This window comes from Bactrocera latifrons, unplaced genomic scaffold, assembly GCF_001853355.1.
Source record: "Bactrocera latifrons isolate USDA-ARS-PBARC rearing strain unplaced genomic scaffold, ASM185335v1 scaffold_251, whole genome shotgun sequence".
NCBI lineage: Eukaryota > Metazoa > Arthropoda > Insecta > Diptera > Tephritidae > Bactrocera > Bactrocera latifrons.
Genome location: NW_017536086.1, coordinates 127,467 through 144,787, shown reverse-complemented (window position 1 = coordinate 144,787; position 17,321 = coordinate 127,467). Strand labels below are relative to the sequence as shown.

General features: G+C 36.4%; 1 protein-coding gene across 1 annotated transcript in view; it reads left to right on the top strand.

The window, feature by feature from the left end:
• The window catches only part of LOC108969411, a 105,877-nt gene that overhangs the window by 72,435 nt on the left and 16,121 nt on the right, over positions 1-17,321 (top strand). Inside the window, exon 3 of the mRNA XM_018934106.1 lies at positions 6,510-7,390. Within this exon, the coding sequence (XP_018789651.1) occupies positions 6,739-7,390 (652 nt within the window). The 5' untranslated portion in view covers positions 6,510-6,738. The remainder of the gene's footprint in view (positions 1-6,509; positions 7,391-17,321) is intronic.

The following is a 17,321-nucleotide window of genomic DNA, read 5'->3' as shown; positions in this document are numbered from 1 at the left end:
CGGCCGTTTTTATTGCAGCAAGAAAATGCTCGTTGCAACGCCTTGCTGTTGCACATGAAAATGTGCATTTTACGCAAATGTGTGCACATAATTTCGCTATAAAGTGTGGCAAGCTAGTGTAAATTGCAATTAAATGTAAATTGCAAGTGCAAATTTTATTTTATTTTTATTTTATTCTTGCCACTCYTGAATGAGTAATTAATTAAGCGTTAATTGCCGACCACAATGAGAATGTAATTAAAGTTGTTATAAAAATTACACACATATGCATGCATAGCATTGTTCGGTGGCTGAAATATGCTTTTGATAAAGGTGTTTGTATGTATGTGTATGTAAGTGGTTTGTTTTTATAATTCTTAATAAAGTTCAAGAGCGACATAAATTATTTTTAAAAGTTTTTTTCACTCGTGCTAGTTTAATATTGGTGAAGAGTTACGACCAATTTAATAGATAAATATTTTATTTAAAACACAGCTACTCATTACGAAAGAGATATTAAAAAAGCTTGCTGCCGTTAAATAAGTTAAACGATAGCTTCTACTAATGGCAGATGTAAAAAGAAAAAGAATCCATAAGCAGCAGTTTAGCCGCAGAAACGAGATGGATTTTTTTAATGCCCCAGTTTTTTCGCGAAAGCTCTATCTATCTCTCGATTTTTAGTGCAGCAATAAAAAGCTTCGTAAAGTTCGCATTATTTTTAATAAGGTGGTTTCAACCGGTTTGAAGTGATTTTTACAGCTTTGAATTTCACATGAGCAAGTTTATACACACATAAGTACAATTGCAATTCGCTCTTCTACAATGGAATCAGTTTGCTTATATGGCAGTTAAATGGGGTTTTGTTACAACAAAAAAATTCAATTCGAAAGTTGAGCTTTCACTTAAAGTATTTGCTTGCACGATGTCAATGAAATGAACTAAAAAAGTGACGAAAAAAATTGCCCTATATACCCGAAAGTGTGCCCAATTGTTCAGAAAAACTCCGAATCAAATTACTCAATCCATATTTAAGAAATAAATTCGCAAAAAAAGTATTTTTTTTTTTACTTTGAAAAGCTAACCCCTACCTTAGCAAAATGAATCCATCACTGAGTGTCATTACTTTCGAAAAGGAAGTCCAAGAATTAGTGAAGAATACATAGAATTTTCTCTAAATTGAAGTTCTAAAGTTGGAAAAGAAAATATTTTATTTTTATTTCACTCGGCAGTGATTTAAAATATATAGAAAAAATAGTTAAAATGGTTCAAAGAACCGAGAAAGATCTAAGATCCTACTACATGTCGATACTACTGCCTTTAAAGGTATACCAAAAATCGATATCGAGATCGAGCAGCGAACATGAGCACCTTAGTTTTTAGTATACCGTCTGATCAGAATTGACCCGAAGTGTCAACAAAAATGTCACTTATTTTAATAAAAAATTTTATTATCGCTACCAAAATGGGCCTAATTAGCATGTAGTACAACACCGAAGTCCGAAACGGATTTTCCTGTTTTTAAAACAGAAAAAAAGTCACAGAAAATCAAATTTTGCGATTACGATGACTTAGCAATCACTCTCTTTTCGTGTTTGGCCAAAAAGTCAGTCACAATCATGCAAGATTTGACTGCTCGTTATTAGCGTGAAATATTCATGAACTTTCTGTATACAAATCCGGTCGTTTATGGCGAATTGTTTTACTTAGACGCCTCAAAACGGTCAAGTAATATGTCTTTCGACCGTTTGAATCTGTGGAACGAACTCATTTTTTAATAATGAACCACACCATGGTAATAAAACAAAATAAGGAGCATCACCGGCTTTGACGTAGTTCTCTCGCCTTCGACTCATTTTTGATACGCCATTCCCTAAAGTAGTTTTCACGTATTGAAAACCCTTGAAACATCGAATAATATGTGCGGATGTTGAGTCCTCAGCTACGTTGTCAAGCATCTCTTTTCCGACCTCTACTCGACGTCCTCTTAGCAAAATATGGAGATCTTTTTGATGTTATCGTCATTAACGAAAGTCGTGAACGACTCGGCTGATGGACTTTTCCACGTTGTCCAATTTTCCAATTCCAAGTCCAACTTTTGATTACACGTTCGAGCATTTCGACTGGTAATTGGCGAACGGCACACGTGACAATTTGCTCCAAGGTCTGAATCGAAGCGGGACTGTGCGCATATGCTTCAGACTTTACATATCCTCAAAGAAAAAGTCTAACGGTGTAATTTCTCACGATCTTGGTTGCCTATCGACCGACCCGAAACGTGAAATTATCTGCTTACCGAGGCGTTCTCTTAATAAGACCATTGATTGATGCGGTGTGTGGGTATTGGCGCCATCTGGTTGAAACCAAATGTCTCCGAGATCACAAGCTTCAATTTCAGGCATCAAAAAGTCGGTTGTCACGGTCGCCATTGACAGTTACGTCCTCACCTTTTTTCATCACTTTTGAAAAAGTATGTGTTGATGATACGCCAAACTGTTGCTTTTCCTGGATTAAATATCAGCTCTTGAATCTCTTCAGGTTCTTCTTCGTCTCGAATGCGGCAATTTTCTTTGTTTACTTACTCAGAAATAGGCCTCATCACTGAACATAATTTGGAACTTTTCAAGATACCATAGATCGAAGCGATGTTGCTTGGGAAAGTCGATCGCCTTCAGTTACTGCACAAGCTGTATTTTGCTTTAAATTTAAGATCTCGACTTAAAATGCGCCAAGTCGTACCATATGTCAGTTCGAGTTGCTGCGAACGGCGCCGAATCGACTCTTCACGGTCTTCGTGTACACTCTCACCTACGGCTGCTATATTTTCCGCACTGCGTTCTGGACGTGGTCTATTTTTGACCATTCTATAATTGACCATAAGTTGAGCAAAGCGCGCGAAACATACATAACTTACCATAGCATAAGTCTAACTTCAATATAACTTATAATCCCATTTACCCCAAACTATCTTGCCAACTAACCGAAAACCTTTCACTACCATACTGTGTAGGAGAATGTACAAGAGACAACGATATCATTATTTCTGAAAATCGAATTTCACAGATAAATGAAGTTTTTGATTTGCTGCATCTTCGTGCATTTTCAAACAAAAAAAAACCAAAAAACAAAAAGAAAGTGACTTGTTGGCAGTTGGCGCAAGTGGAAAAAACGACACACATGTTTCCGATCACGCCTTATTGATTTGTTGCGAAATGCGCGCTTATTGAACGGCATACAACCACATACACATGCATTAGTATATGCATATGTGTGCGTAAGTGTTAAACTGCAACGAAGCAAATAAAGCAAGCGTTGCATTTCGGTGCCATCCAAGCAGCTGCTGGCGATGATGGAAAATTGGTTACTAGCGGATTTCGTGCTATTTCACACTTTTCGTTTTCCTTTCTATGCCCCGTTCTTCTATTCTGCTGTCAACGTCGTTTTTGTTTCAGTTAAGTGTGCGCTTTTTCCTTCACATTTACTGCATTTCTTTTACTTACATATGTATATACATATATGTGAATAATATATGTTTGGAAATGTTAGCGGCTAATGTTGCGCTGTGTTTGTGTTAATGAAGTTTTAAACGTTTTACTACTCGTAACGTATTAACTTTTTTCTTTTTTTCTATGACAGCAACACCATGCAGCTGCTGCAATGTATGACAAATTCGAAAACGATTTGCTTTTACGGCCTATTCTCTCTCTTAATTTAAAATTTGTATATCCAAACACGACATCATGCCTAAGAAAACGAACACACAATGACTCGATAGATTTAACCCAACCTTTTCAACGCACAAAGTGAAGCATGATGTCATTTATTTATTTCAAAGAATACGGTTATGTGGCTAAATTGACGCCGAGTTTTTGAGACATCGTTCCTGAAATAGTTTAAATATATGTACTACTGAGCAAGAAATAGAAAGCCTTTGTTCACAATTTTAAAATTCATAACTTTCTCTTCACAATCTATGTAAGTCCCCTTTTGCCCTAACATACTTGTGCCAAAGTGTTTTCCAATCCTCGAAATATTTATTTCAATTTTCAGAATAGCATTCAATGCGAATATGGTGGATATGGCATAATATTGGTTGAATATATTGCGAAAAACTCACCAAGAATCAATGCACTATGCGACGGTGCAATTTGGTGGTGTAGAAACATTCTGGCCGCTTTAACGAAAACCTTAGCACAAACGACGCATAACAATCAAATAACATTCCTTGTTGACAGTTTAGCCGGCCGAAAGGTATTCGGAGTGCACCACACTTCATTAATTGAAAAAAACTGTAAACAAAACATTGATTTTGACCTGCTTTGACGTGTTTTTTCAGCTTCGGACCCCGATATTCGGTCAATCGTCTACTTCCGTGTCGTAAGCTGATTTGCAAGACTCACTGCCAGTAATACATAATACGTTTCATGACATCCTGACAGAGAGAAAGTATTGTTTCACAGACGTTAACGCGACGCTGTTGAAAAGATTGAGTGATCGTGGAACCAATCGTGCTTTCACTTTTCATAGGCCCTACTGACTTTTCAACATGGTTTTTACTGATTCTTCTCTGACTGTTAATTGTAGACTCTCAAATACCAATTCCTCTGTTTTATTGACGTGTTGATCATCAGTTGATATTGATGGCCGTCCTGCAATCAACATGGATCCCGGGTCTTTGAGTAGCATATACATTCAAAACACTTACCCGCGACAAACAATTATCAGCGAAGGTCTTTTCCAACATTTTATTCCGCAGACAGAGTGGAACTTCTTTGTTGAACAATTTCACTCATCGCAAAAATTGCACAGAAGAAGGATATTTCAACACCAATTTCGGGCAAATTTTAAATCAAAAAGTCATACTATTTTTTGCACCTTCAACACTAGTTTTTGAAAAATATTGCGTTATTTTTTAAGTTTTACTATAACTCTCATTATCATTTATCGAATGCATGAGATTTGCTCAAACAGTCTCCTCCTCTTAAGGATTCATTTTATTTTACGATAAAGTCTATATTAGTCGATTTTGATTCGTCAGTAGTGAAACGAACATGTCCTCATGGTGTTGTTTCTCTCTCTTGGGTAGAATAATACTTACTTGCACGACAAATTACATTTTAGTAACTCTTAATTTCAAACATTACTTCTTATATAAAAAACTATACGAATATACTTGTCCATCATTTTAAGTCCTAAGGCTTTAAACATATAATTTTTATTGACCGTAATTTTTCTTTTAAAACTGATCTAAAATTTGCAAAACAGAGCAGTGAAGAACGGAGTTGTATTATTTCATAGAGGTATTCGCATACTTTTTTATATCAAATTTAACTCGTTAACTTTGTCGTTGTTTTTCCAAGTAAAACTTTGGACAAGTTCAATGATAGCTTGTAGAGAAAGGGCGAATCGAATTCACGAATGCTGGAAATATGTATACTCAAAGCTTTGACCAGACGTTTGAATAACTCTTATTATAGTTATCGATAGTAGCTCAACGTGCATTTCAAACCACAGTTTTTCGAATGCGCTTAATATACCAAGGTCGCTTTGGAGCGCCATAAAAGATACCTCAATTATTTTTGGAATAATTTACGAAGTGATAGATGGATATAAAACTGGATTCGTTGGCGTCACGGGAACGTAATAACCGTGCTGTCAACTAACGGACATACAAGTGTAGACATGAAGACATGGACCTATAATAATTAACATGTCCTCAATTTAAATTTATTTAGGACTTTTCTTTACAGCGACACACACATAAACAGTTTAGCATACGCGAAACACGAATATAATTAAAGGCCAGAAGTTGGGGGCGAGTTGTAATGACAATGTAGCTGAGAACGTCAACTAGTGACGGGTGGAGTCTTATGAATAGGACGTTAAATCTGACCAACAGTATAGCGAATAGCACTCCAAAAATTAGCCGAAATCAAAAAACCAAATTTCAATAAAGGCTCTGAAAGCAATGAAGGCACTGAAGGCCCCCCAGTCGAAGCTTATAAGTATATAGAAAATTGGATTAAACATTAATATACTTGTATTGGCTCAAAGAAGTCTATTCTGAAGACTAACTATAATAAAGATTTGTGTTAAAATATGTAAAAATGCTGCTTTTTTGTCCGAGTCAAATTTGATCAGAAAATATATTATGGTATTGATTCTTGAAAGTGGCTTCTCATTCTCACACATTGCTCACTGCAAAGTATATAGAATATCTTAGAGCTACTAATATCGACCTTTGGCTTAGGCCATCATTTACCGTTTTACTATAAAAGGAATTCATCAGCTTCTTTTAGGTTAAAGTTGCAGTAGTCCTTGTTTTGAAGATGTGTACATATAAAAGCTTAAATCTTCTTTATAGAACTATTGTTCTTTTTGATCTTAACCAGAAACTGATATATACAGTTTTGGAACTCACGAAAGCAATTTTCAGCCAATTCCACCAACAAAATATATGTTACAATTGTTCCACTATTTATCTTGCACTTCAATAACTCTCCAAATTGTTTGTTCTCTTTACGTCATTACAGAGATTTCTTCTTGGCCAATAGTTCACCATCAAATCTGCACACCAACCGACAGCTACAACAACAGCAACGGCGTTGGACGACGAGAAAAACCAGCCGCAGTACACGCACTGCGATTCGGGCTAGCAACGCTGTCACCAGGGCTAGAAAACCGACACCACTCGAGGCCGAGCAACAGCAACAGCAGCAACAAAAACAGCAACACCAATCAAAACGTCAACTCTTTGTTAAAATGAATCTTCTAATGGTCTGCGTACTCTTGCTGGTGGCATTTATCTGCCAGCCAACATTGATTTATGGTTTACGCGGTAGTCACAACTCCGCCGCCGCTGCTGTCCCCAACACCCACGGCGACCATGAGCTCGTCCACCATCAGCGTAGTATCAAAACATTTGGCGGCAAAGTGAAACGTTCACGCTCCCATTTACCACACGCTTCGGCCGCCGAGCAGGCGAATGCCAAATTGGTCATGGCGATGGAGTCGGGTGATGTATTGGTGCGGCGTGCAGCGCGTGGTGCCAATGTTGAGGGTGGTGATGACAGCGCAACCAACGTTGATGCAGCTGCTGTTGGCGGTGGAAAGCGCAACAAGAATGGCAACAACAACAATAATAAGAAATTGAACAAGAGCTCGGATGCGTCGAACGGCGGTCGGAAACAGGACAAAAAGTTCTCAGCTGCAATTGGCGGTCAAGCACAACAACAGCATCACGGCAGTGGTAACGGTAATGGCAATGGCAACGGCAAGGGCAGACAACGCCAGCAATTGCGTTCGCAACAACATCAGGGACATGGCAAACGCGGCGGCAACGGCAATGGCAGTGGTTCAGGCGCCAAAGTACGCATGGAGAGCGTGGAGAAGACCTCAACTTCGGAAAAGTCACGTAAGTTGTGGACAAAAAACAAATTAATCAGTTGTAGTTGGAAAATTATTAGATGTAAGTAGAGAAAAAAATGTTGCCGGGTATACGAAACTTAATTTTGAAAGTCAAACTTTTTAGAATTCAGAAGAAGTAGCTGGAATGAAGACAGCGCATAAAGATATTTTTTTCATGAGTTTGCAATAGAGGTTTCCAAGATCCGAATTTGGCAATATGTGTATCAAATCACAGCGATCTTTCAGTAAGATATGATAATTCCCTGCGAAGAAAATTTGACATTGTGATCCACAGAATTAAACTTCCTAAGTAAAGTCTGTACCGTAAACTACAGGTGAGCTCAACCTAAGACGAAGCCCGAAGAGGTCTTACCAGTAATCTTCATAAGAACTTTGAGCTGGAAAATCGAAATTGTGTAATCTCCATCATTGTGGTATTAATCGGAGGGAAGTATCCAATGCACATTCGATAGCAGATTATCGTCATTGACACTGAGTTTAGTAATTATATGCCCCAAACTAAAGATAGACCTTACTTTCGATTGCCCACTTTTCCCGGTAGAATCCATAAAAGTTTCAATAATTACCATTCCATTTTCATTATTTCTAGATAATTTAAAATTTCCATATCACTAAGAAAATATTTTTATTTTTCGGTTTAAGCGTGCCTTTAATGCTACATGCCTTAATTTCCCATTTAGAATACATATTAACGCAAAATCACTTAACCTCAGGCAACAAAAATAGATTCAATGCCAATATTAATAGCAATACTGACAACGAAGAGTATACATGTTTATTAAAGAAAGCCGAAAGCAACGTCATAATATAAACTGGTTTGCATACCCACTGAGAAAGTGCACTGCTTGACATACCCAGTAGGAAAGTACTCTGTTTAAAATGAATTGATCACGAAATCCAACTGAAAAGTTTCTACAATTTTAGTTAAACAGGTACCATTGTATGTTTCAGACACCCTTTAGGAAATTACAGGAAAAACTTTCGAATTTTTTTTAGTTTTAAATAGCTCAGGAACAACTGGTAATATCTGATGGGATTTCTGATAATTATACCCTGACCAGGAGGTATTAAGTTTGCAACAAAGATTTTATGCCCAGAAGGAAACGTCGGAGACCTTATAAGTTATATATTATACATAAATTATCTTATCATCGATTTAGCCATTTTAGTAATAGTGCAAAGTAGTACCCCAGTTTTTAAAATATTGATCCATTCAAACTGAGTACGAAAAGTTTGTTTGGTTACTTTCACCATGGAAGACAACAATTTTGCTGATTAATTTTGTGGTTCCAATGAAATTACGACTACTGAATCATTGAAAAATCATTATTGACGAAGTGTTTTGAGGAGCCTATTCTATCACGAACACAAGTATTCGAGCACAAAATAATCAGTGAAGATCGAGAAGTCATCGAAAACTTGTTTCATATTGGAATTGTCCATTCACATTTATTAATGAAGATAACATAGAAAGAGTTTAAGATGTAGTGCTTGAGAATAATCGTGTTGATATCAGAGTGGTAGGAAAAGATATCAACAACTCTAATGGAACGACTCAAAAGATTTTAGTTAATCTTTTTGGGTATGAAGTGTGCCAAATCTAGACTCGTATCAAAAGAACTCAGTTTTTTGCAAAAACGATGTCGAGTAAAGATTGCAAAATAGATGCTTGGCAACGTAGCTTGAAGAGGCTACATTCATCTAAAGCATAATTACTGCTGAGGAGACGTCAGTTTATGAATATGACGTCGACACTGTTCAATAATTTTGAGAATGGTGCTCCAAAAATGAAGATAATATAAAAATATGAAGTTAAATACTTTACGGTTTGGATGCTCACCGATGCTTATAACAAGCGCATGGAAATTTGCATTAAACAGGAACCTGCTTTTCTTGATTCACAAACCTATTTTGAAGGCTATTCCTCCTTATTTACTTAAATAAATTAAAATAGCTTAAAATATTTGTTTATAGATAGTTCTGGTCGAATTTGATCAGCCCAGATTACATTATATTATATTTTGATATTGATTCCATTTATATTTACTTTTGTTTACATTTTTTCTACTGGCGCGCCTTGCAAGTAATACATACATATTTAATCCTTAAAGGGTGGAAACACGATATACTCAAATATTCCGTTACTGACCTCATTCGTTCAAGAAGCTGTGCATGTAAATATTTCTATTTGCGCTGGTATTGATGCCCAAGGGTGATGAGCTGCTGGAAAATTGCGCACAACCTTTTTTGCATACAAATTAGCCAATACAAGCGAAATGGTTGAGAGCGTCGGGCAAGAAAATAACCAAAATCAACTGAGCACTTTATTTTATAAAAATATATGTATGTATATACTTATATATATATATATATACGTTTGTATATTGTATATTTCTGCTCATCGATATGCGCCCTTCACCCATACCCCCACACACATACCCAAACACCTCCGCATTGGCCAAAGCAATTACCCATTTATTTATGAACTTAAGCAAGCAGGAAAGTAATAAGCGTAAAACACGATGCCGACGCCGCCAACTCACGCTTAAGATATGAATGTAGAAACAACAGGCCAAGCTAACTGCTTTTGCTTTAAATTAAAGAAAATTTGTATGTTGTTGTTGTATTTTGGCTGAGAATTTTTGGCTGGGCGTTGCTAAGCGTTTCGTTTGTGGCTGACAGCAACAGTCAATGCGGGCAACGATTGATGAAGCTATTAAAGGCGTGTCTAAATGGAGACGTTAAATGGCCAAAGGTTCTCATAAGCAATACGCTTTGATAAAAAATATACAGACAGACACATATCAATATAACATAAAAAGGGCTTATTTTAACTCTTAACCCAATGAACTTGAAAGTTGCTGATAGAAATATTTTCTTTGCTTGGAATTAATAAGTGTGGAACGAAACGAGAAACTTTGTACAATTTCAAAACAAAGATTCAAGTTTTTGGCCAATACTCATCGAACGAAAGTTACTCGACAAAATCTGAGGAAGCTTGGTTGGGAGGTTTTTATCGACCAATTCTTGTCTATGGCGATTGATTTTGCCTATGGCCGTTGTGAGTCTTTATTTCTATTCACGAAAACTGTAGCATTTAACTTCTTCCTTCGGTCTTTGTTAGTATGCGCGACTATCATGAGAAAATAGATTCTGAACGAAGGCATTGGTTTTCATTTAGATATCTTGCAGGTTTAGCTCATATCTTTTCACAATTTATTGTATACGTTAAATGCCTTAAAGTCAAAGATAATAGACTACAAAACCTTTAGATATTTGTCTCTTCGAAATTTTGCAACTCATCCGACAAATTATCTTCTAAAGCATAGAACTTTTTTCTCGAAATGCTGTTTTAGAGTCGGAAGTAAATTTCTCCGAAACGGCTAAATTTATCAACTTGAAATTTTCAGTTTGGCAAGATTTCTCGAAATCTACTCAACCGATCTTCATGAAATTTTATACTGATTGTTTAGCATGGAGCAAGATATCTTTTTTTATTGGTCCCGTAGCCCCCGTAGGGAACCTAAAATTTGATTTACAAGTCGATCTAACCCTTTAATACGTCTTTTTCTCTCTCTCTCTTTTCAAGAGGTGAAACAAAAAACCTTCGAGTTCACTTGCTTATTTATACAAAATCTTGAGCCATGCTTCACAGCGACATCATGAAAAATGCATTAAATTCACAGTTTCCCTAAGCTTAAATCACTTTGTGGCTTCCACTCGTTATGGAATTCAATCTTAAGGGAGTACATGGGTTTACAGGTTTCAAAAAATCGAATTTTTATATTTTTCTTATTAAATTCTGCAAAACTTCTAGAATATTGTCCTAAATTTTTATGTTGGTTGGAGTAACAGTTTCGGAGATACAGCCTTGAGAACTTGTGCGCTCGAGACTAGTTAGGCTAAGTGCGCTGTCTGAAAACTGTTTTTCTCAAAACTGTGTGTTTTGAAGTAGTTTGGCAAGATTTCTCGAAATCTACTTAACCGATCTTCATGAAATTTTATACTGATTGTTTAGCATGGATTGCGTAGAAATCTACTTTCTTAGTACACTGTAAGAGAGCCAGGTGTTCAATACTTTCTGTTATAACTATACGAACTCTTTACACTTTACGTGTATACCTTTCAAATATTGGATACATTAACATAAATTGTTCAAATGTTCCATTTTTAATATAATTACCATCATTACCAACACACATTCCACGTTGATTCCACTTTATCTACAACAATAAAAGCGACTTTTTCACGCAAAGTTTCGCGCCAAGAGCTTGGTGCAGGCCATTTTATGTATTTGTGGTAAATTTTAAAATAGCAGTAAACGATTTCGCCATTATAAACATAGCCGTGGTTCATAACATTATCCGAATATGTACGAGCGTATGAATTCCCAAGCGAACGTTTGGATAATCTCACGCGTGCACAACATAAATAAAGCGAAATCATGCACTGCATTTACGCATACGAATTTTACTGCCGCAATTTATTGCTATGAGTACAACATAAATACACACATCCACACATACTTATGTATGGACCTATGCTTGTATGTGGCATGAATGGGCGATTTTTGAGAGCTACCCGGTCACTGTGTGAATTTGGAGTATTTCATTGAAAATCTCTAAGGATACGCACAGAAATATGTTTATTGCCATTATGTGCTCCCGTATGTACATATACATATGTATGTATACAAGTATGTTTATTTTCAGTATTATAACCACTTTCATACTCAGCTAGAGTTATGATAAGCAGTTGAAAGCTATAAAGTGCAAAATCTTCGAGGATCGTAAAATAATGACAGATATTGGCGAACAACATTAAATATGCACCTCGAAAGATGGCAAATCAATTCTCATAAATAACTGTATAAAAAAGAACCAAGATTTACCACTTCCAGCGCTTAACGGTATTCCATTTCCATTTTAGTATCATGTTGACGTTTTTCACCTTTTTTTAAAGTAAGCTCGTGGAATATAGGGAAATAAATAGGTTATACAAAGTATTGAAATATTTCTTTCGGTTATTGTGGAGGTGTTAATTTGCAAAGACATTCGCCAGCCCATTTCTTATACATGCAGCTCGAGGCAGAAATTGTTTAAAGCTAAATATTTTTTTTTTTTTACAAAATATGCGTAATTTAATAGGGGAAATTGAAATTTCATGTTACTAAATTGAATAATATTACATAACTTTTATACCAGATACGAGTATACCCCAGTGAGGCGAAGTAAATATAAATGGTTAACGCAACATAACAAGCTTAGTCGATTAAGGGGTCAGGATTTTCAAAAAATTAATTTTTTCTTTTTTTGCATTTTCGTTAAGGTAATATCTGAAAAATATTCCAGGTCTGAGCGAAGGATCAAGTGATTGTATGGGGACACTTTTTTGTTTCAATATTCTTACAAAATTTGGAATACGTATTTAGGCAAATTTGCTGGCATATGCCGATGATATTGATATCTCAACACCCGCGCCGTTAGTTCTGCTTTCTCCAGACTGGACAAGGAAGCAAAACAAATGGGTCTGGCAGTGAACGAGGGCAAGACGAAATATCTCCTGTCATCAAACAAACAGTCGTCGCACTCGTGACTTGCACTATTGATGTATGCTTTCCTGCGAGTGATAACTGCTCACTGAATTTAGTTTTTTGAAAAACGCTTTCAATTTCCTCTACAATTAAAATGATGAATTAATTAAAAGCTTCTCAAAAAACACTAAAAGGCAAAAAATTGAGTAGGGAAAGACAAATAAGAAAACTAGCAGTGCTTTTTGTCAGGGTTTCTGTAGAAAATCATGAAAAAGTTGTAATTAAGTGCAGAGTCGTACTAACCCGCATTCACTTCCACAAACTAGATGAAAGAAATTTGAAAAAAATTTCAAATGAACTCATGTCAGTAGCAGCTGAAGCTAAGGCTTAGCTGGCGTTTTCACGGCCAATCTTTTGTAGAATAACGCGAGTATGTATACTAATGGCCGATGAATAATGATAACAGACCATAATTGATAGAATTTTACATACATATACATATGTATACATATATTATCAATACCTCTACAAACACACATAAATATACCTAGTATACAGAGATATATAGTGTGCATATAACTTGAGCTCCTTACTGACTCCAAACACAAATGCGCAACATTCCCTACAATCCTTGCAATTTCTCTGCACAGAAGTAGAAACAACTGTTAAGTACTTTCTCTGTTTGTGTGCGTATTTATATAGCAACCCGCACGAATCACTGTGCAAAACATACGAAACGAAAATTATATTGTCCAGCTTCCTGCGGGAGTTCTATTCGAGAATAAAGTGGAAAAAGATCTGAAAACGAGAAACGTATGGATAATTGCTTTACGTGTGCATGCGGCAAGATTTTTACGAATATGGGAATATATTGTGTCCTTGCGCTGACATACACATATGTACATATGTATGTATCTGTATTAAATACTTACATTTGTAAATACATACATATGAGCGTACATATTTTGGTGGAGAATAAATGATCTTGAAAGCATTTGGGGCAGCTTTAATGTAACGGACAAACTACACATTTATGTTTTCCCGTTATATACTCATTTATGGTAAAATATTTGTATATGTATATGAAAATGTATTGGGTCTGCACAAAAAGTTATGGTATAGTTCTTTTTGAACCCTCATAGATATATCATGACAAGAAAGTCACGATATGTAGAAATTCAGAAATCAGGTATTTAACCAGCATATTCCTTAATCGAAAAATAATATATTGTGTCATTGTTTCGCTGTCACTCCCATTAAGTAAGTTAAAATAATGAAAAAGAAGGTTGCATAAATTACCTTTCCACATAACAAGTCCAGGCCTATGCTCTGTACCGTTATGAGCACAATATCATACAAACTCCATTGCCCAACTAAGGTTAGATTGGGAGATGTGACCTAGGCAAGGATATTTGCCTGATATGTGTTTATTCCTAAGAAGATGCATTTAAAGTTGGAATATGATTATAATTAATTTAAAAATCTGCTTTTCAGGAAACAACCCTCATATACCTTGATGGTGGTTTAAAACTCAAAGGCCGTAGAACCTTCCACTTCCAAGGAAGTGTGCTAACATTATTTCTTGTAAAGCGGAACTATGTACATATTTATCAAGTCCAGATATGAATGTCCAACATTGAGATATTCAGTGAAGACTTGACTTAAGGGTGTTTTGACATTTGGTTTTCAACAAAAAGTAAAACTTATATAATTCAATGTAGTATAAAAATATGAGATTGTCATTTTGTTCACACAAAAATTAGTCCAGCGGTATTAAATCGCACGATCATGGAGGTTACCATAAGTTTCCTTCAATAAATTGATTGTTTGGTATATAACGTTTCTTGTTGGCACCAATGGTCGTCCACATCAACGTACTTTATCAATCAGATACGAAAAAGTCATTAATCATTGACTGCAACATTTGGGAAGAAATATGAAAAAACGAAGTGGGGGTCTTCCTCTTCCTCTGCTTCACCCGGCGAGTACTGCGTCGAACACTTTCAGGGCCGGAGTGTTTTTCTTCATTCGGCCGACAAGATCTAGCAGTAGCCGCTGAATCTTAATTCACTGAACTATGTCAATAGCGTCGTATATCTCGTACAGCTCTCGAAAACTCGTAACGCCTACTCTCCACCATATAGCGGGGCATGGATGATCAGTGACTTGTAGAATTTGGTTTTTGTTCGTCGAGAGAGGACTTTACTTATCAATTCAATACTCAGTCCAAAGTAGCCCCTATTGGTACGAGTTATTCTAGTTTCAAGGTAGAAATCTACGACTTCAAAGTTATGATTGAGTGCGACGACTCGACGACTTCGTCTTACCCTCGTTCACTACCAGCCCTATTTGCTTAGCTACCTTATCCAGTCTAGAGACAGTTAAACTAACGTCGCGGATGTTGAGGCCAATGATATCAATATCATCGGCATACGCCAGCAGCTGTACGCTCTTATCGAAAATTGTACCTTCTCTTTGAAGCTCTGCAGCTCGAATTATTTCTCCAGCAGGAGATTGAAGAAGTCGCACGAAAGGGAGTCGCCTTGTCTGAAACCTTGTTTGGTATCGAACGTCTCGGAGAGATAATTCCCGATCGTGACGAAGCTTTTGGTATTACTCAACGTCAGCTTACACAGCCATATTAGTTTTGCGGGGATACCAAATTCAGACAAAATCAGCTCCTTTTCGTGCTGTCAAAAGCAGCTTTGAAATGGACGAAGAGGGGGTGTATGCCTATCCTCTTTTCACGCCACACACACGCCTCTTTTCAAAGCCACACTGATAGTGTCCAATCAGTTTGTTGACGGTGGGCTTTAATCTTTCACACAATACGCTCGATAGGGCCATATATGCGATGTTGAGAAGGCTTATCCCACGGTAGTTAGTGTAGATTGTGCAGTCTCCTTTTTTGTAGATTGGACAAAGGCCACTTTAGTTCCCATCATCGGGCATGCTGATGTAGCAAAGAAGCTGATGTATTCTCCTTATCGGTGCTTCGCCGACGTATTTGAATACCTCGGCCTTCAATCCATCGGCCCCCGCCCGCCCCTTTGTATTAGGTTATACAGACAAAATATAGAGAAAGGAAAAGGAACCGAAGAAGAGAATAGGCAGACAACTATATCGGAAATAAATGATTTTTTCTTACTTTAAGTATAATGATTAAGAAAATATGTTTATTGAAAGGCTAGGACCACAGAGTAACTAAAAACATTTCTGAAAATTTGAAATTTTCTTTTGAACTTAAATTTGCCAATAAAATATATATTTTCAGTGCAATCGAACCTACCTAACGTACTCTTAGTACATATCAGTTAGTACGGCTATATACATACATACAATATACTGATAAAATAGGAAAATACACACATTTATTTCTACACTAATTCGTAGTATTCGTATGTGCGCTGTTGCGGCTGGAATTGCAATGACAAGAGTTGATGAATTTTGTGGGTTTTTGTGCGCAGTTAAAGCCAATTTGCAACTCATTTGCCGACATTGAATGGAAGTTCGGCACAAAAACGTCGATGCTACAGCTTAGCTTAATGCTCAACAAATATACATACGTACACGCACGTACTCACAGAGTTATGTACACTTATTACTGACACAGCAGCTGTATAGTTATTTGTACAAATATTGCGTAGCGCTATGTGCCTGTATGTAAGCATACTTGAGTGCAGTGAAGCGTAAAAGTTCGAAGGTCACGAATTTAAAGAAATACAGATGACGACCATTTGTTCTCGCACAAAGGTTAGCCAAATAAATGTGCAGTCCATATAATGTTGCTCTAACTTGGAAAACTTTGAAAAGTATTTCAAATGTTAATTTCAATATTAAGCGAATTGCCTGAAGCCATATTGCCTTAATAAAAATTCTTTGTATTCTTTGTCGAGCTTATAGAAAATGTGTAATATAAAGAGAAGAAATGTGAAAGTTAGTGGCAGGGCAAACACATATTTGAGAAAACTGTACAGAGACGCGTTTAGTACAACAAGTTTACACTGGGAAATAAATATACATGTCAAATACATAGATACATTTTTTCATTATTCAAACTATTAGTTATTTGTAATAGTTATTATCGACTAAAAATATTAGAAAATTCAAATATGTTATAAGAAATAAGGCAAATACTAATACTAACTCGAATAGATGAAGAACTTTTTAAATGCTCCAGAACGAAACTATGTAGAATAATTTTTAGAACCATAACCCCTGCCGAATTTTCAAGCATCTCCCACTAAGATAAATAGATGAGGATTCCACCGCGACTTAAGATCTATTCTGCCCTGGAAATCTCCCTCACTAAGCAGTCATGAGAAAATATGGATAGAACATACTAGCAACGCTGAGGATCTGCGTTTATTATTTGCTGAACGAC